This window comes from Nelusetta ayraudi, unplaced genomic scaffold (assembly GCF_046127955.1).
Source record: "Nelusetta ayraudi isolate G7.1 ecotype Tasmania unplaced genomic scaffold, CSIRO-AGI_Nayr_v1 ptg000048l, whole genome shotgun sequence".
In the NCBI taxonomy this organism is placed as follows: domain Eukaryota; kingdom Metazoa; phylum Chordata; class Actinopteri; order Tetraodontiformes; family Monacanthidae; genus Nelusetta; species Nelusetta ayraudi.
In genome coordinates this window covers 9,346,218-9,366,447 of record NW_027466098.1, presented here as the reverse complement: position 1 = coordinate 9,366,447, position 20,230 = coordinate 9,346,218, and the positions used below count along the sequence as shown (strand labels likewise).

At 46.1% G+C, this 20,230-nt stretch overlaps 3 protein-coding genes across 3 annotated transcripts; 1 reads left to right on the top strand and 2 right to left on the bottom strand.

Annotated features, from left to right (window-relative positions):
• Positions 1–148: 148 nt before the first annotated feature.
• qpctla (glutaminyl-peptide cyclotransferase-like a) lies at positions 149–5,950 on the top strand. The gene is made up of 7 exons (XM_076036156.1): positions 149–870; positions 1,354–1,500; positions 1,589–1,882; positions 2,358–2,519; positions 3,640–3,739; positions 3,837–3,953; positions 4,866–5,950. Exons 1-7 carry the CDS (start codon positions 652–654, stop codon positions 5,009–5,011), a joined length of 1,185 nt encoding a protein of 394 aa, XP_075892271.1. The 5' UTR covers positions 149–651; the 3' UTR covers positions 5,012–5,950.
• A 211-nt stretch (positions 5,951–6,161) lies between these two features.
• six9 (SIX homeobox 9) lies at positions 6,162–8,048 on the bottom strand. Its single transcript, XM_076036157.1, has 2 exons — positions 7,464–8,048; positions 6,162–6,717 (listed from the first exon to the last, which is right to left on the bottom strand). The coding sequence occupies exons 1-2, from the start codon at positions 7,860–7,862 to the stop codon at positions 6,394–6,396; spliced, it is 723 nt and encodes a 240-aa protein (XP_075892272.1). The 5' UTR covers positions 7,863–8,048; the 3' UTR covers positions 6,162–6,393.
• A 937-nt stretch (positions 8,049–8,985) lies between these two features.
• six5 (SIX homeobox 5) lies at positions 8,986–18,305 on the bottom strand. The gene is made up of 3 exons (XM_076036154.1): positions 17,345–18,305; positions 13,109–14,445; positions 8,986–12,134 (listed from the first exon to the last, which is right to left on the bottom strand). Exons 1-3 carry the CDS (start codon positions 18,028–18,030, stop codon positions 11,482–11,484), a joined length of 2,676 nt encoding a protein of 891 aa, XP_075892269.1. The 5' UTR covers positions 18,031–18,305; the 3' UTR covers positions 8,986–11,481.
• Positions 18,306–20,230: the final 1,925 nt, after the last annotated feature.

Below are 20,230 nucleotides of genomic sequence, written 5' to 3'. Positions count from 1 at the left end.
ATCCACGTCAAGGTTAAAAACCTAAAACTTTACTTGGTTGCTTCAGTCAGCATGCCTGTGCATGTTCTCTTCCTTGACATGTTCTTGTGCAACATGCTGCCAGGAGAGGGCGGAAGAGGGCCACACCAAGCTGTTTCTCAAAATAGGATGAAAACTAAAAGAAGTAATCTCAAATCAGTCAGTCGCCTCGGCTAGCCTAATGATCCGTCAAAGGTTAAAGGAGAGTAACACACAACATGGCGGGAAGGTTTTGAGTGTACATGAGTAATAGATTAGAGATGTTATGACAAGTTCCTTCTATGCACTGTTGCGTAAGTGCGTGCGTGAAAAATGATTGTAATAGCGCTCACGAGTTGTGTTGCTAACGACAGCATAAGCTAGGAGCAAATATGCGACTGTGTGCGTGCAACTTTCTGCTGAAACTGTGATTGAAATGCTTATCATCGAAATACATTGAAAAGCCGAGACCACGAAATGCAGCCTGACGAGTCCGCAGGACGGTTTATTATGTCGAGGGTGTCAAATGGTACTTATTTCCTTGAGTCTGCACTCGACTTCCTGTTTAGTTTTCGTGGACGTCGCACAGCTCAGTTTGAACACGTAGTTGTTACGGGGGGAACCGAGCGACCAGAGACCTCGCGTCTCTGAGTCATGGCCAGATCCAGTCGGAGGTACCCATCTCTGCAGCAGAGTGCCGGTGGAGTCTCCCAGGCCATCTGCGATCCCGTGGGGATGCCCCGCGCACGGAGCCTGCTGCTATGCCTCGTCGCGGCGGTGGTCGTAGCGATGGTCCTTCGAATGAACCTGTCCGACGACAGCACCGGTGGACCTGAGAAAGTCACACCTGCAGAAGATCTGACCAAAGCTCGGGTAAGAGATGTTTTTCAAGGGGACAATGCACTGGCCGTTGAACTTACAGTGGTGGTGTGGTGCTCTTGCTGTCATTGAAAATATTCAGATAGAAACTAAATCTCGTTACTTAAAGATTGTCAATCATATTGTCCTTTAATTTCCTTTAATTTCCTACATCTGTGTTGCCACTGAAATTACTTTTCTTCATCTGATGTGTGTATAAAACATGCTAGGGACACAAAAAACAAAACTTAAAGAGGATAGGTGCAATGTGATTACAACAGCTTAGTAAACCTGTACCATAAGAATGGTGTGGAAGTATCCGAAGAAGTGTTTTCCTTCAAAATGCAACGATAGATTGACGAAATGGTCATTAATAATGCTAAGTAAAAGACACATTTGTTTATACATACTGTATTTTGCAGCTAAGTAACACATTTTAAGGGGTAACTGAAATGATGTGAATTATTGTTTACTCTTTATTCATGTCTCGTTATCCAGTTGAACCACAAACCCACTAAGAGCTCCCCAACTCAGATTCGCCGCCTGGCCTCTCAGGTGGACGGTACCCGTCTATGGGAGACTCACCTTAGGCCTATCCTCATAGAGAGGCTCCCAGGCACAAAAGGGAGCATGGCTGTCCAGAAGGTTAGTAGGGGTCTTTATAGGTCATATCACTGGAGACTGTCTCAGAAGTCTTTTTCTAATCCACCTGCTCTGCTCTGCTCTGCTTCAGCACATCACCTCCACACTCTCCTCGCTGTCTGCTGGCTGGGACATAGACCTAAATTCCTTTCAGTCTCCAACCCCGCGTGGCAAAGTCCCGTTCACCAACATCATCGCCACTCTCGACCCCTCGGCCCCTCGCAGGCTGATCCTGGCCTGCCACTATGACTCCAAGGCCCTACCTCCAGACCCTCGCGCTCCAGAGAGGGTCTTTCTGGGAGCTAGTGACTCAGCGGTGCCCTGCGCTATGATCCTGGAGCTCGCTACCTCTCTGGATTCACAGCTCAAAGAATTCAAAAAGCAGGTGTGTGCTAGCTAAGTTGTGTTTTCTCTCCTTTCTGCCATTGCTGTCTTTTGCCTGTGTTCACAATATGGCCTTCTTTTCTTTTCTTTTTTTAGAGAGATTTTGGTGAATCCCAAGTAACCTAATATTGACCAGATGGTCACAGTCAAAATAAATTAATTAAACAGCAAAACAGGAACTGCTCCCTGCTTGCGCTATGCTGAGTTGATAGAACAGAAATAAAAGGAGAAAGGAGACAACATCCCTTAAGATGGTTTTAAAAAACGATTGTAAAAAGTTCTGTTACGCAACTCTTTGCCTGGAGTGCAGCGTAAAAAAAAAAAAATGCTTACACCTTGGGTCTCAATGTACAGTCATTTTATAATTGTAATGTCAGCTGCAGTCAATTATTTCCAAAAGGGACACCCTTTTTCTAGATCACCGGAGACCAACCTGCTTTTTCTGACACACACTCTTTGATGTCACCCCCCTCAAGAAAGCCGCAGTGTCTCTTCAGCTGGTGTTTTTCGATGGGGAGGAGTCGTTTGAGGAGTGGACAGACACAGACTCTCTGTACGGCTCTCGTCACCTGGCGGAGCGCCTGGCCAGCACACCTCACCCCTCAGGCTCTGCACACACTACCATGCTGCACGCTGTGGTGAGGAAACAGTGGTCTTTGTCCAGACACGCAAAAAACATCATTTGATCGCACACATTGCTCATTGCACATTGAATTTGCTCCGGCACCCCCACAACCTCGAGTGCACAATGAAAACAAATTGCGTTGTCGAATAAAAATTGTGTGGGAGGCCGGGGCAGATTTCCAAAACTGACGTTCTCAAGGCCAGCTGAGAATTACTTTGAGAAAGACAGCTGAGAACAACGTGACTGCCGAGTGTTGGAGTTTGTCCTCAGCACCTGTTTTTTCAATTGGAGACTTTGAGCTCAGCAAGGACATATGTGTGTTTGTAGCCAATGCAGAGATGAAGACACAGGATGTTGCCACGATCAAACTTGGATTTGAGCTTAAATGTATGACCTGGCAAGACAAAGCTCAAATTAAGAAATGTTATCACAACAATGTAAAAAAAAAGAAATTTGGAAAATAGGAAATCATTCCCAGTTAAGATAAAAAAAAAAACAGTCACAGCTAAGAACGAAAAATATCCCTTTTGTGTAAAAAGTATCAACATTTTAAAGCAGTGCAAAGCATCAACGACACTTAAAATGTGGCTTGACGAGGACTTGGTGCAGGCCCTGACAAGACGGGACGAGATGAAATAGCAGAAGATGAAGGAAAACGTAGATGGTATACTTAGACACACAATTTGTGTCATAATTTGTGTCACAATGTCTGAGATTATGTTGCCTGATCAGCCTCGAGAATTATTATGGACAATACATATATCATCCATGACGGATCACCTAGGGTGAAGAAATCCAACTCTGCAAGCAGAGAAAAGTCCACCAGGGAGATCAGAGGAACCAGCTGGTTCCACTCAACTGCTTCTTTCCAACTGGTTTAGTGACTCTGCTTTCTAGGAGAGGTGGCCTACAGGCTTCAACCTCATCAGAATATTGTAGACTTGTGAATCAGGACAGGTCTCTTTGTTTCTGCTGTGAGTAGATGCTGTCCCTGTACTCCACTTTGCATCCCTAATGTGCATATTTTCTCCTCCTGTGGAGTTGGCGTGAAAGTGGGAATTCAGCAGAATAACATGTTATTTGTGCCTCTTTTTTTTTTTTTTTTAAGTCTTAGTTTCCATTTCTTTACCCAGGACCTCTTTGTGCTGCTGGACCTGCTCGGGGGCGCAGACCCGCTGATTACGAATCACTTTGACAACACGGCGCGCTGGTTCGACCGCCTGGTTGCCGCGGGTGAGAGTCTCTCTGATCAGACGGCCTCTGATGTTCCCCTGCACGTTCCGTCCCTCCCTGCCCGTCAACTCTGCCCCTTCGTGTCCCCATTGCTCAGAGAAAAGGCTCCACAGGCAGGGCCTTCTGGCATCCCACCCCTCAGAGCAGGTGTACTTCAGGAAGGACGTGTACTTGGGACCCGTGCAGGATGATCACATCCCTTTCCTTCACAGAGGTGAGAGTGATTTCCTTGCCCTTTTGCCGGCCCGCGGCAAAGTCAAGCAGCAACGTGCATTAGAGAAAATCTTCGGTGTCGTACTTTGTTGTTTTAATGTGAAAATGCTCGCCAGTATTGGTAAGTAGCGAGACTCGGTGTCGCTTGCTGTATTTATTTCAAAAGCAGCTAAGAGCCGTTACTCGCTGGTTAATAGCTGCGACCCCTAGAATTGCGCTAAAACCTAAATTTCGCAATAAAACACTGGTAATGGAAACGCGCTTATAGAGGTATGTCGCAAAAGTGTCATGGAAACACTTTTGTTGCATTTACGCTTCGTCGGACGTGACATGCGGGGGTCACGTGACCAGTTCACATCAAATGAAAACCGCGCGTCACGTTTGGACGGAGGAAGGGACGGAATATTTTTTACCAGCCATCATAGAGAAAAATATAGCAACGTAATTCTCATAAACCTCGCGGGAATTACGTGCCGTGAGGCGTGATTTTACGAGAATTACGGCTTAGGCGCTTCACGGCATTCAATGTAAACGCCTGCATATCGCAATTGAACTTTGTCGAAATTCTAGAAATCTCGCTTTTATTTTGCGAAAAACTGTAATGGTAACGCAGCTAATATCCGCTTGAGCAAAACTCGCGGCAACTGTCTGTTGGACAGTATCGAAGTGGAGTGAAAATTCATCATTAGTACGAGTGACCGAGCTGCAGCCCTGCGATGAACTGGCCACTTATCCAGGGTGTAACCCTGCCTTCATCCTATGACAGTTGGGATAGACTCCAACACACCCCCGCAACCCTAAGTGCAGGAGGAAGCGGGTATTTAAAATGGAATGATGGGACTTCCATTACAAGGAGCATGTTTGTCTTAGCTAAATAACCATGAGCTTCGTGCTCTGTCCTGTACACACGCAGGCGTCCCTGTTCTCCATGTCATCGCCACACCCTTCCCACAGTTCTGGCACACGTTGGACGACACGGAGGAGAACATGCACCGCCCCACTGTGGTCAACCTGACCAAGATCCTGGCCGTGTTCCTAGCAGAATATCTGGGCTTCTGAACACCAGCCGCCGATGAACTGTTACGATGAAATCGCAGTGTTTAAAAAAAAAAGGAAAAAAAAAGTGCCACGATTTCGGCCTCGGGTCTATATAAGGGGGCCAGTTCCAGGTTACACATACTGAGGGACTGACCAATGTCTGTGGTTTATGTGAAGGATGTCTAGGGGACAGTTAATTGTTCCTGGTTTGTGGTAGTGAGGAATTATTTATTTGCCCTCTCAATATGAGTGAGTTGCACTAATGTCTGCCCGACGACAGACTTTGTGAACGACTCTGAGCTACTGTGAACCTTAACATGCGTACATGAGCGACAGCCAGGTCTTATCTGTGCGTCGCTCTGTTGACTTTTCCTTCATGTGCGTGAACGTCCTTTTTACCCTTACAACTCGCTCTCCTACTACTGCCTACTCTAAAATTAGTTCAGAGAAACAAGTGTCATTTTTCTTAAGCTTTAACGTAGTTTACTTCTTTATTCCCCGGCATCATGTGATTTTGAAAAAAAAAACAAACTTATGATACCAAGTTTAGAATATTTTAGTATTTTCAGAATGACTTGTAGATCCGGACTGAATGTCAGAGGGGGCGAAAAATCTGTAACCAAAAATAAAAAGCCTCTGATGTCGGTCAGACCATGTGATGTAGAGGAGGTGGAGGGTGACGGAGGAGCGACGGTGAGCAGCCTGTTGGTACAAAGTCGTCGGATGCAGCGTGGGCTCCTCCAGGTGAATCGATCGGGACACTGTCGGGTGTGACAAAGAAAACCAAAAGAAATGCAATGACTTTATTTACTGGAAGTTTAATTTCACATTTTGGAGCATATCTGAAGTACGCTACAAGAGGGTGCTGTTGGTCCATGTCAATGGTTCACTGGATAAGTCATTAATTCAAAAGTGCAACAAAAAATAAAATGCCTTCCAGCTTTGGTGCCTAAAACTCAATGTCTATGGTCTAAAATGTTCTGTCCAAATATTACAATATTTACAACAAAATATATGATTGATCTATTCCAAGTACCCACAAAGTCTACAAAGTGTACACGGCTGCCTTTTTCAAGTGAACTTAGTGAGGTGTCACTCTTCTCCCAAAATATAAAGAGTTGTTTGGTAGTAGGTTGTGTGTTGAAAGTTTACTATCTATACTTTACTGGTTTTGTACTTAAATCTTCTATACAAGTCCGTTACTACTCTGTCCAGCTCAAACCCATGCAGTTTGAGTTCAACTACAGCATCATTTTATGCAAAATAAATTTTGGGGGAAAAAAATGTTTTGTCTCACCATTCACGTTGCTTATCGTGGCAAGAAAGTACAATTTTAATACCGTCACTTGTAACTACGTTAAATATGATAACGGCTTATCTTTGTGGTCTTTTCACCAGCTTCTCTATGTGGTGAGTGTTTCCTCTTTTACAATAGTTGAAATCGTACAGTGGTATTTCAACAACAACAAAAAAAAAAAACACCGTCCTTCCTGCTGTTGCTCACTGCGAAACTCAGCGGTTAGCTTGTGGTTCTTGTCGGGCTGGAGCCCTTTTGCTAACCTGCTGCCGATGGCGGCTTGGTCCCTCTGCCGCTGCCTGCGATTCTTGAACCAGTTGCTGACCTGCGTGGTGGTCAGGCCCGTGGCTGCCGCCAGCTGCCGCTTCTCCACGCTGGAGGGATACGGTTTACGGAGGTACCACTTTTGCAGGATAGTGCGGGATTTTTCCTGGATCGGATCAATAACAAAGTCACGCCTGTGAGTAATGATGCAAAGAACCAATGGAGTTCAACCAATCGGTCGTTGAGGTCATAGTTTATGTTATCCTCCTCGCAACTAAACTGGAAATGTAAGCCAGTGCCAGGGTTAGCCACATGTTCCTTGCGCTCTGCTTTTGTCCCGAACAAAATTTTGAAGGGAAAAAAGTCTCAATTTGAGCAGAAATTGAACAGAAGCTGGGCATTTTTGCTGAAGACTGCAAACAGAGGGCTAAAAGTACAGCCGTTCTGAACCCTATCGAAATAAATAATTAAATAAACCTTTGCAACTAGTCACCTGGAGTATAGGATGAAAAAATAAAGACTGAATTTTATAAAATTTGGATAAATACTGAATCTTTTAAAATACGACCTTGTCAAAGTAGGCTACATCTCTCAGTTGGATGTTGCCGTTAACTTTTGCTTTTTTTTCCCAGTAACTTTATAGCAGCGTTTGGAAAACAATGTAAGGTAACTGCTTTGGCATGCAAAGCAATCAGCCATAGTAATGAACAGTTAGAAAATAAACATGCACGTGTCCCTTTAAATCAGTGGTTCTGAACTGGTGGAGTCTCAGGACCAACATCTCATCATGAAGTCGCTACCTAAATTTATTCCACAGCTGCCTATGAGGCTGAGACCCAATCAAAACGGCCTCACAAGCCACTTTTAAATGTAATTGCCGTGCACGTTACTGAGATGATTCTCTCCCCCAACCTTGAAGCAGTAGCTGGTCTCCTCTCCATCCCAGATGGTGTAGGGCAGAGGGAACTTCCTCCTCACGCGATACTTCCCCACCGCCCCCAGGGGTCGGCCCCTCTGCCTCTCGGCCTCCGCGTAGTGGGCCCTGAGCCACAGCTGCTGCAGGAGCGGCTGGCTGCCGGGGGAGAAGCGGAAGCCCTGCAGCAGGCCGTAGAGGTCGGAGAAGCGGCCCTGGTGGAAGGCCACGGCCGCTCTGGCCTTCAGAACGCTCTCCAGCTCGCCGGGGCAGCAGCAGGAGGAGGTAGACGGGGAGAGGGGAGGAAGAGCGTCCAGGAAGGCGGCCAGACGGTCAACGCAGCCGCCCTGCAGGAGGACCTCGCACACGCAAGCGACCTGCTCAGTGGTGAAGATCATTGCTGAGCAGAGGTGCGGGTGCAGCGGGTGCAGCGGGTGCAGCGGGTGCAGCGGGTGCAGCAGAGCTGAGGTGAAGCGTGCAGGTATCCTCCCTGGTAACTGACCGGCACTACAGCTTTTGTTGGAGCAATGGTGAATCTGATGAACTCATGATCTCACATGGGACAACCTGACCCCTTCATGTGTTATAACAACACTGCACTCATCGCTCCTCCTCACCTGTGCATTTGCACGCACGCACTCGCATTCTGGGCATTTCAGCCACGGACAAGAGACGTCCAGCCAGAGAAACACATTTGCATGCATTTCAAAGCCAAATCAGAAGCAAATCAGTGTACATGGGATTAAAGGGGTGGATTACCTCAGAGTGAAATTTCACCCGCTTGCTTCTCAACACAATGTACATGGGGAAAAAAAAATGTATTTCATGTGATTATTTGAGTTAATAGAGGCCAAAGCCTTTTCTGGCTGAGCAGTGAAAATGAACCTGAAAATGAGAAACTTGTCTTCAAACTGCCGCGCGATGCCATTCAAGTTTCCAGGAAATCCAGCGGTTCCGTTTTTTGAGTCAAGATGGTCACATTAACGCCATGTGTTGAGCCAAAGTGTCCACTATAGCCACTTTGGACCGAGGCCTCATTCATAGGGCGCATTCAAGTATTCCAAGTTGCCTGCCACTGCAGCTCACCACGTCCACAAGAGCAAAATGAGAGAAAGCAACAACAGATATTCTGGCTATAAGTCAAACTATATTGAAGACTCTGCTGGACACCTGAGAGCATCACACATGGAGATATGTTCTTTATTGGCCTCTAAAGACTTTCAGTGGGTGAAATTCTTTCCATACATAAACTCAAGAACGGTTCTGTGGATGAGAAAATTGCTGCGGTCCAGTTTCTGGGGCTGAATCTTTAGGCTGGTGGCGTTACATTTGGCACGAGAGTCTCTTATGATTTGACGACTCATATGCAAGCAAAAGGTTCTGCATCAGATTCTTTGTGGCTTTTGCATGTTATTGCAGCCCGACTTGGCGTTATAAGTGGCACTTTGGAGAGAGCAGGAAAAGTTAAAGACGCAGCTGGACATCTATTGTGGGCTAGTGAAGAAGAAAATACTGGACCACTTTTTTTTTTTTTTTGCAAACGTAGTTTATTACAATATTATGCCATATAAAAAATAAAATGCATTTAATACAAAACTGGAAAAAACAAACCTTGATTGACAAATAAAGAAATCATCCCTTTTGGTACTATAAAAATGTGTATCATGAAAAATTGTCTTTGGTTATCATGGAGTCTTGAACCTTATGTGTCAGGTGGGACAGAGGTAAAAACATGCTACATATGTGCAGATGCCCACTGAGGCCTTAATCTCTACAAAAAACTTTGGTTTAAAAACAAACAGACAGACAGACAAATATAAACGGCTCAGACAAAAGCAACGTGAGCCAACCTTTGTGTGTAGGATGCGATTCCCTTTACCCCTGTTATCATTTAAATCTTTATTCAAATTCAAACATCTGATCCGTCCAAGCCATTTCAATGATCTACTAGACTGCCACCAAAAACAATGACCTACAACGACATGGGGTGACCTATCGTATTTTGAAATAAGCGCAAATGCACGCACACACGCACGCGCACACGCACACGCGCACGCGCACGCGCACGCGCACACGCACACACACACACACACACACAGTTCACGCTGCTACGTAACCTTCTAAGTACAAATGAGCATCGATTCCTAAATGTGTTTATAACTCATTCATCTTTTAGTCGACACCGATTATTACCTGCTTTAAATAGATTGAAAGTATTAAAAAACAATAACAACAACAACAACAACAACAACAACAAGGACATACTTATCAAGAGAAACACAAAGGCCAAACGTTTTTCCTATTCCTGGCACTAAGTGTGCTTTTTGTGTACCGTGATTGGCCAAAGGGTTTGACTGCCGCCTGTGTCATGTCCGTGAAAAGAACTTCCTTTCATTCGAATAACACCAGGAAATCAGAGTCTGACCGCTGCCGTGGCAACGGCCGCAGCGGCCCAGCGTAAACATGATGTAAAATGGAAGGTGCAAAATATACAAGAAAGTAGGAGACGGCGGTGTGACGATAAACTGAAAACTGAAAAAGAAATGGGGGTCAGACATGATGTAGTCTGGTGTAAAGCAGTACACTGTATAAAAAAAGACAACAACATTCTATTTTATAGCATATCGTCATAAAACCTGCACGTTTCAAAATAAGGCACTTCATAACATTTTGGATCCAACAAGCACATCTATGAACTACGGCAGTAAACATTTTAGTGTGACTGAATACAAAGCTCAGTATTTTATAGGTCTCCCCATCCTCGCAGTGAATTGGCTTGAGCCACCTAGTGTCTTACACAAAGTTGAATATGTATTGCATAGATTTCATGGGCTATTTAATAACTGAGGGCTACGTCCGCACTTGAACGTAGGAAATCTTTTGTTTAAACCCTCAGAATGTTGTAATAAAGTTAGGCCAACAGCTCTTAAAACTCTGAAGTCATGACGTGGAAGGAAATATTCCCCATATAATCTTTGCAGTATTTCCAGGAGTGTTGGTGGAAAATGAAACGATGCATTTAAAAAAAAAAAAAAAAAAGGGGGGGGGATATTCTGAACCCCTTCATTCTGGACAGGCCAGCAGTTTGTTTTCTTCTTCTGTCTAGATTCATGCCTTTACCAGGCTGGACTGTATTTCACAAGTTCACAGGAAGCTTCCCATCCTTCCAGCAAAACCCCAGACATGGGAACCAGGCCGTTTCATATAAAGGAACAGTAACTGACTCTAACTCTCACAGTGAGAAGAGTGAAAAGGGACGTCCGGGTATAAAAGGAAGCCTGGGGATGGAACTACGAAGGAACACTGTGGTAAACAGCCAGGCCTCGCTTTTCGATGTGAGCTACAGAGAGGCCGCCTTCAGCGCGACCTGGAGGTTCCAGATGGAACGCAGGATTCCTCTCATGAACCCATCCGGTTAAAAAACCCAAAGAAAGAATTTGCACAGGGGGAGGGGGGGAGGGAGCCTTCTGTTTATCGCTTGATGTGTCCCTGCTTGTTTAGCCACCTATCCACAACATCTCGAGGCTTCCCACTGATGCGAGGGACGACACCAACCGCATGACATCAGCCTGTGGGTGAGCTGCAGTGTTTTAAGTCTCCGTGCCAGCATTTGTTCTTATTTAATCTGCAAATAGAATAATACAAAAAAAAAAAAAAAAACACACCTGCAGCATCCACACGACTCTTTGCCACATCAGCTCAGCTTGCGGTCACTTGCTCTTTTTTTCCTCTTTGTCTCGTTAGCTAGCAGTCGCTTTCTCGTTTCGTCCCAACCCAAAAGGAAACTTGAATGAAGTTTGAAAAAACAAGAAATGAAACAGTTGGAGTCGGTCAGCGGGTTGGACGAGCGAGGTGTCAGGGTTGAAATACGACCGTCCGTATAAAGCTTACAAAGTCACGTATCCAGGTCCTACATGGGTGGCAACAAATGATTAAAAAAAATCGATCTGAAAACCCATCTCCCCAGCCCACGTCCCAATATGTTCTCAGTTGTCTTTTTCACAGATTCCACCCCGACTACAAAGCCAGCTCGTCATCCACGGGGACGGACTGGAGCTGGGTCAGAATCTTAGGGTCCTCGTCCGCTTCCTCTGGGCTTCCTAACGCCGACGCCGCCTCCGTGTCCTGCTCCGGCGAGGGGCTCCCCAGCAGCAGCGACTCCCCGCCGGGTAGGCTCAGCAGGCCCGGGTCCACGGACAGGTCGCCCTTCCCGCGCACGTCAAACAGAGTCAGGCCGGCCGAGGTGGAGAGCGGCACGGGGCTCCAGGCCGCCTGGGGCAGCTGGGCGGTGGTGGGCGTGGCCCCACTGTACATGGGGCTGAGGGTGAGCATGCTCTCCGGGGTGAGCGTGTTGGCTACGGTGGGGCTGATCGAGTGGTCCAACGTCTGGGGGGAGGGCGCAGCGGTGGCGGCGGCCTCCGGAGGGCAGTACGGCGGAGAGGAGCCGATAAAGTTTACGGAGGGTTGCGTGAGGTAAATGGGGGCGGAGCCGGAGACGGGGAGCGGCTGGGGGGCGACCGGAGCGGCGCTCGCCCCGTTGGCCGGCAGCGGGGAAGCCTCCGAGACCGGTTTGAGGGGCACGCAGGTGAGTTGAATCCCCGCCGGGAAGGTCAGGATCAGCTTGCCCTGCTGGGTGCTCAGGAAGGGGCTGTCGCCCAGGACGAGGTTCCCTGCAGCAGAGGAGGTAATGACAATGAGCATTGGGCTTAGACAGAAAGACGGCTGCAACCAGTAGCAGCTCACTGATAACAGGCCTTTACTGGAGATCCATTTATAGATTAAAGATTTGCCATAAAACAACTTTTCCAATCGGACATTAATCGAAACTGCGAATGATCCTACTGGTATTTCAGGGCTGTACATTGTGACAGTTTTAGTCACACAAAGTAACTGGTAAAACTGCTCCATGGGAGTTGTAGTTCTACGTGTATATTATCCATCTCAATTCAACTATTTAAGAAACTATTGTCCACCCAGGTGTGCTGCTAAATGTTTCTTTGTGCTACTAAAATTTTTAACTTGCTAGCTCTAGCACTACCACTGAAAAAAGTAAGCGTACAGCCCTGTATTTTGTAAATAGTGCCCACAATAATGTGTGGGTTTGAAATGTAACTATGGAAGCCTATTGCTGGCATGCTTTAAAAAAAATAAAAAAAATATTGGGTATCATTGATATTGATTTGGTATTGATATTGGTATTGATTATAAGTTTCACATTTTTTAAAAGACAATTTTCACGTTGTTTCATGATAACGGTTATAATCAGAGCCAAGTCCGGTGTGATCGAATTGTGTAAACGAAAAGTGTCTTGCTTGGACTTCGTTTCATTTAGTCTTGAGTTGTTATGAAATAATGTGAAAATCGTCTCATAAAAACATGAAGCTTTTCACGGAATTACGTGATTTTGAGCATTTCACCATCATGAAATGACGTGAAATTATCTTGACGTGAAAATTATTTAGTGAAAACGTGAAACCTTTCACAAAATGGCATGATACTCAGCCTTTCACTATCGTGGAATAATGTGACAGTTTCATGTAATAATGTGAAAATGATCACAATACAAATTGACTGACATAAAAAAAGCTTCTGAATGAGGGTCCCCCGCAATTGCAAGAACTTTAAGACAAACACTGTGGTGCACCTGGAGAAGAAGAGGGCAGCTGAATGATCCCAGAGTTGAGGAGCTGCACGCCAGGGGCCACGCCGGTGGTGGGGGCCATGCTCTGCAGGGGCCGCAGCTGGTTGATCTTGACAGGAGCCTGCGTGGCGCCGGAGGTCAGGATCTGCAGAGGCACTCCGGCAGAGGGGATGGACAGGGACGGGGCGGCGGGCACCACTTGAGGGAACGAGATGGAGGAGGAAGTCTGGATCGTGGAGACCGGGACCAGCTGAGGCATGGACAGGGGGACCAGGTGTCCCGCAGTACCGCCTTTGGCCTGCGGGGCCGGCACCACTTGCGTCGGGGAGGAGATGGAGATGACCTGCGGCACTTGGATCTTCCCGGCCGCCGCGAAGGTCACCTGGTTCTCGCCGCCACTGCAGCTGATGGGCGAAATGGAGACGATGGTCGTCGTCGTCGTCGCACCTTCGCTCAGACCCGTCAGATGCTGCTGCTGCTGCTGCTGCTGCTGCTGCTGCTGCTGCTGCACCAGCCTGCCCGCCGTGTGTAGCGTCTGGTTTTGGAAGTGGGCGGCCGCAGAAGTGAGGGGAGCCACGGGGACCAGCTGGGGACACTGGGACACCGGCGTCCCCGAGGGGACCAGCTGGGACACGGGGATGCCCTGGATGGACGGCACCACCTGCGGCAGGGAGAAGACCTGCGGGGAGGAGCTGCAGGAGGAGATGACGGAGCTGGGCTGGGAGTCGGCCGGGGCCAAGACCACGTACTCCACTTGTGCGGCGGGGAGGGACGTGGCGGAGGCGGGCGTGGCCGGGGACACGGAGGAGGAAGAAGAGGAGGAGGAGGACGAGGAGGAGGTCAGAACCAGCGAGGGGATGGCGTTGGAGCAGGGCATGCTCGGCGACGAGGAGGAGGAGGACGCTGAGGAGCAGCCGTCAGGGACGAAGTCCACCACCGCATCCCTGCCGTCCGCCTTCCCGGGCAGGGAGGTGGAGATGACGGACGGAGAGCCAGACTTGGCGATCACCTGAGCGCCGTTGACGATGAGAGGCGTAGCCGCCGCCGCAGAAACCGGGCTCAGAGTGACCGTCTGGCCGTCGCTCAGGCTCAGGCCGTTGATGATGACGCCGGCGCCGGCGCCGGAGAGGAGCGGGTTCCCGTTGAGGAGCAGCGTCTGTGAGCCGGCGAGGAGGTTGGCCGAGCCGTTGAGGATGAGCTGGCCCCGGGCGCCGGAGTGCACGGCCGACAGAGAGATGATGGGCGCCGCCGCCGCCGCCGAGGCCGCTTCCTCCGGCTTGAGCGGGGCCTCGTCCATGGGGCTGCCCTCGTCGTCGCTGCTGTGGTTCCCATCGGACTCACTGGGACACGGAAGGGGAGACCGGGGGGGGGGGTCAAATCATCACATCATTTATTCAACCAGGTAAAAAAACAAACTCACTGACATTGAAATTCCCCCCCCCAAGAGTGACCTGCATATACAACAGTACAAAAAAAACATAGACTAAACATTCAGACCAATTATCAGTGGAACAAAGTATAAATAATGACACATGAAACTTAACAGCTAGCTAAAGTAATTAAGTAACAATAAGACCTCAAGGGTGGAGAAACTGAATAAAGGGAAGACGTCAGTGCCGAGCCAATGGGGCCAATTGGCTCGGCACTGAATCAATCCACGACTTTAACATCAGCTCATATTGTTTTGAGATTTTGGGATATTGTGTGCAGTTTGGCAGTTCTATTTAGTTGATTGTTAAGAAGTGTATAAACGTCCCCCTTTCACATATGTAACGATAATTGTTCCCGTTCTTCAAGAATTAATGAACGCTGGACTGTGAAATAAGTTTGATTATTTTAAAACACATGCCAGTGAACTGGAAGCTATCAAATGGTTTATTAGATGGAAAACTCTATTTTACTGAAATCTTATCTGAAACTGTCACTGTCTGAAGGTTGTTGTCATTTTATACCACAGCCATATTTTTTGAGTGGGACCACAATCCAGACGTAGATTCTCAGTCCTCGTGCCCTCTCGGAAAATATGTCACGTCTTTATTTTCCACCCGCGCGTCGTGTTTGCATTTCGACTCGGCGCGGCAAAAAGAAAAGGAGTGCAGTATTCCAGTATCATTAACAGAGCAGGCCCTCGGGCAGGATGAGTTCTGCAATCATTGCCAGTTCCCTGTTACGACACGCTGACCTGCTTTTAGCATTGTTTCATTAAACGGTGGCGGAGGGATGAGTAAGGGGAACAAGAACTGCAGGAATAAAAAAACATAACCGACATACAAATCAAATTATTGAAAGCTTAAATCAGCCATTTAAAATCCAAACAGAGAAAAGCTAGCAGGCAATTAGTGCTGCGCAATTAATTACAAATCCAAGGTGACCAGGGCAATAAAAAAAATGCATGAATGGAATGCACAAAGAGCTGCAATTTGCAGTTAAATAAAATTGTGAGCATGGGTCTGTAAACACATTTTATGTCAAAGTGCAGATTCTGGCATTATGTCTCACGTTTTTTGCACTACAGATATTCAAATCCATACCATATAATACTTATTTGCCGTATATGTGTAGGTTTTTCTTTCTATTCTGTTTCAGTTTTTATACTGTATTGTGTTAATGTACTCATGCTACTGCTACACTGCAGCCTGGGATCAATAAAGTATGTCCAGAAATGAGAAAACAAACTTTGGAAAAATGTCAATGTTTACTGTTCACTTTTGCAGACTTGCATTAATGAGTACAATCACTTTTTTAGCTGTAGGTTTATCTTTACATCAATAGCTGTAAACTGAAAGTATTAAATCAATATGAATGATTAAACTGTTTTGGGGCAGTTGTTTAGATGTAATCTCCTTTAAAAAAAAAAAAACTTTCTGTGGTTACTATGTTTTTTAAACAATACATACTGTACCCCAAAATCACAGAAAGCAGCTATAGGCCCTAAGTTGTGTTAGAAACCAGTCTTTGTGTCTCAGTGGGGAACAGGAGTCTGGCTGACTCACACAACTTGACTGCTACTAAACCTCCAAACCTGATAAGATAAGTCTGCAGTATTCCCTCTTATCACCACTACTGCTTGCTAAAATAGTGTCCAATGCCTCTCAGACCCCAAACTGAGATATTTTACTCCTGTTTGCTCCCAGCCACCACCACCACCGCCACCACCAGTGTGGGAGCCAGATTTTTATTTCCTTGGGGTGGACAGAGGGAGATCATGACTCACATATGGGGTGAAAAACAGGTCACATGTAAGAAGATACCTCAAATGTCTACAGAACTCTTTGTTTTTCCTCATTATTCCAAATTCTTACCTTAGTTGTTATGTGTATTCATTAACTGTCAGTCTGTAACCAATACTATGAATTAAAGAACAGGAAATCTTCACGAAAGTTAAATATCAACAATAAACCTGTAACAGCTTGTTCCTAGTTTTGTAGTGTTAGGGTTACATTGCATTTCTCCTTTTGAGTTACTTTCTTCCATCGAGAAACAGAATCCAGACCGGCCAAGTAAGAAATACAAGTGAAGAAGGAAAGAAAGAAATCTACTGTACCTCAATCAACAAAGATGTGAATTGAGAGGCCGTAGTGTGGAAGTGTAAAAAGTTTTGTCGAATCAACCCACCCACCCCCGCCTTAGGCTGGCCACCATTTATCTCCGCCCCTGGCCCCGTCCCTACTTGTGTGTCTTTTTTTTTTTTTTTTTTTTTTTTTACAAACAGCCTTTGGTCACCCTGCTGGCCCAGCCGAGCAAGTGCAGGCAGCCAGCCTAGTATTTGGAAACTTGAGCCCTGGTAGGTGCCCCAGATCTCACATTTCATAACAAAGCAACATGCTCCAGGTCTCAGGACCTGTGTGGCGTATGCCGCTGTCAAAAGTCCAAAGCGTCTTGTCAAGGCGTGGACCGTCCCATTGCCCTTCTCTCGGCGTGTCGCTTTAAAGTGTACACAACTGTGCCGTGTCCGTGTCGGATCTTTTGTTAGCACTCCTAGTTGTGAGCCTGTTGCTCTGTCATTAGATCAACATTTGGAAAATACAGAACAGAGTCGCTGGGCAAACAAAGGGAAGAGACACACATCAGCTTCTAATTCTGAACACACACACACACACACACACACACACACACAGGATCAGTGCGTGTGCGTGTGAGAGCTAGAGAGAGTGAGTGTGTGTGTGTGTGTGTGTGTGTGTGTGTGTGTGTGTGTGTGTGCGTGCAGTGCAGTGCAGTGCGGTGCGGTGCGGGTCCTACCTCTTGACGTGGGACCCGGACGGGGTTCGGTCCCTCTGCCGCCGGTTCTTGAACCAGTTGCTGACCTGCGTGAGGGACAGCCCCGTCACCTTGGCCAGGTTCTTCTTCTCCTCCGGGTTCGGGTAGCGGTTGTTCTTGTAGCACTCCTTGAGCGCGTTGCGGGACTTCTCCTTGAAGCAGTACACGGTCTCCTCGCCGTCCCAGATGGTCTTGGGCAGCGGGAACTTCTTCCTCAGCCGGTACTTGTCCACCGCTCCCAGGCAGCGGCCGCGGGACCTCTCCGCCTCCTTGTAGCGGGCTCGGAGGTAGAGGTCCTGCAGGAAGCCGTGGTTGGACGGCTGGAAGGCGAAGCTCTCCAGGATGCCGTAGAGCTCCTTGAACTCCTCCCGGTGGAAAGCCACCAGCGCCCGGGCCTTGAGCAGGGTCTCGTTGCCACGTAGCAGGTCGGACGACGGAGGTATGGTGGAGAGGAATCTCCACAGGCGATCCACATTGCCCGACTGCAGCAGGGCCTCGCACAGGCACGAGACCTGGTCAGTGGAGAAAGTGCGCGCCGACTTCTGGAAACTTTGCAGGAGCTGCTCGGAGACGTGCAGCGCGTCGTCCTCCTCCTTGCACTCCGCCGCCGAGGGCTCCTTCGGGCTGCTGTTGGATTGTTCGCTAGACTCCAAAGACGAGGAAGCCATTTTTACTTAAACTTTTTTCCTCCTCCAGTAGTTCCTCCTCTTCTCCCTCCCTTCCTCTCTCTCTCTCTCTCTCTCTCTCTCTCTCTCTCTCTCTCTCTCTCTCTCTCGCTCTCTCGCTCTTTCTCTCCCCCTAGCCGAGCAATGCGACTGTAAGCCGCCAGAGGCCACGCCCCCTTCACAACCAAACTACCTGATGGAGAAGTTCCTTTGTGTTGTGTGTGGAGTTCTTCTGCAGGCTCACCTTCCGCCCTGTGCGCCGGGCGATCACGACGCCGATCACCCCAGAAAAACATTCTAATGTGTCTCTAAACTAAGAGAAACTCGCATTAACTGCAATTAAACATGTCATTAAACCGACATGCCACTTATGTGTGTAGTTATTTCCAGTTATAATTACTTTGTTACTGTACTTAAGTAGAATATTCAGGTATCTACTTTCCTTGAGTATTTCTTTTTCTGATGTTTTTTTTTTTTTTTTTTTACTTTTACTCCCTGTGTTTGTACACAAACATCTGTACTTTCTCCTCCTTACATTGGGGAAAACCATGCTTTAGCTCTTCGCTTCGTGGTCACTGCGGTCACATTTGCAGTACATAGAAAAATAAAAATGTAGAAAATAACGTTAAAAGTGTAAACATTCAATAATGTCTCACTTGTCATTAATATATTACTGATTACAATTTGGTTGTGCTACAGTTGAAAAATAAAAATAAACATAGTATTGCGAGTACCGAAGCTGTAAAAAACACCTCTGGTCAGTGTGGTCCACACAGTTCTGAAATCAGTACTTTTACTTTTACCAGGGTATTTCTTTTTTTTTTTACACAAGTATCTGTACTTTTACCTAAGAACAGAATGTGAATACTTCTGTCACCTCTGGTTATTTCTGTACACATAATGACAACAAAATTTAAAAAACACAACAAAAAAAACAGCTTTATTAATTTATGTAATTTTTTAAAGGTCCAATGTGTAACATTTAGATATGTCGTTGCATTGAAATATGTATATTTTTACTGAGCTAATCAGTTACTAACCATTTCAATTTTCCAATAATGATGATAAATTGATACCATGTGACTGGATAGGCATTGTTTTAAAATGCATGCCTGTGGAATGCAAGTGAACATCCTTTACCACAGGTGAAAACGTGCTCAGAATCACTAAGACCACATATGGAAGTGGTCTGAGGTCATGTGGCCACATTCTTTACAGTTGTGGAAACAACAATCCATTCTTGGTTTGGGCCATACTGAGGAAACGATCAACCCATGCTATATCAACTGTGTGAACTGCTGTACTTTTAAATTTGTGTAAAAAAGTTTCATTATTTTTTGTATACACTAAAGAAAATAAAGTTTTCATTGAAGGTAGTTATAGTTTCTTAGACAACACCCAGATATGTTTTTAACATTTAGTCCCTGCTCTAATTTTATTTTTTATTTTTGTGAAAATTACCTTGAAGCATCTAAGTGGGGCAAGATTGTGCATTTTGTACAATTGTACAAAATTCCCTCTCAGGCTTTGTGTCTAACTTATGAAAACAAAAAATGCTGCTATTCTTTAATTTGTCCTTTCTCTTATGGCCAGATGTTTCTTAAATAATGTAAACTGTCTTTCTTCATACAAAGTTAGAGTTAAGAAGTATATAAATATGTAAAATGAATGCTTCAAACATTCCGGTGTAATGCTTGGTGTGGTTTTCTACTCTTTTACTCTTTTTTTTTGTTGTGTTTCACAATGCTTTGTTTTCGTGTATCGTTGGCTTTAGAAAAAAACAACAAAAAACCACAAGGTATTGGGCTTTAAGTGGGAATGTAAGTGAGATCTGGTCACACGTGGTCACCGGATTCACGTGATGGGAGTATGTGTGCTGAAAGCTGTCCATTTGTGTCAGCTCAGTCAGGATAGATGTAAAACCAGGTGGAAACTGGACCTGTGCTAACATAATACTTTTTACATTTTACATTTTTTTTTTTTTTTTTTTTTTACATTTTGTAGCTTTCCCCCATCATTACAGCTGGTATAAGAACTGGATGGATGTTTGTCCAAAGTTTATATCATGCAGTTACACTTATAGGAAAAAAATAAAATTATGTATGGTCTGTTTAAAATGGTTACCATTTGCCTTGGCAGACGAAAAAGGCATTAAATCATAATTTTTGTTCTGGGTTTATGGTCTTTGAAGTAGCTTCCTAAT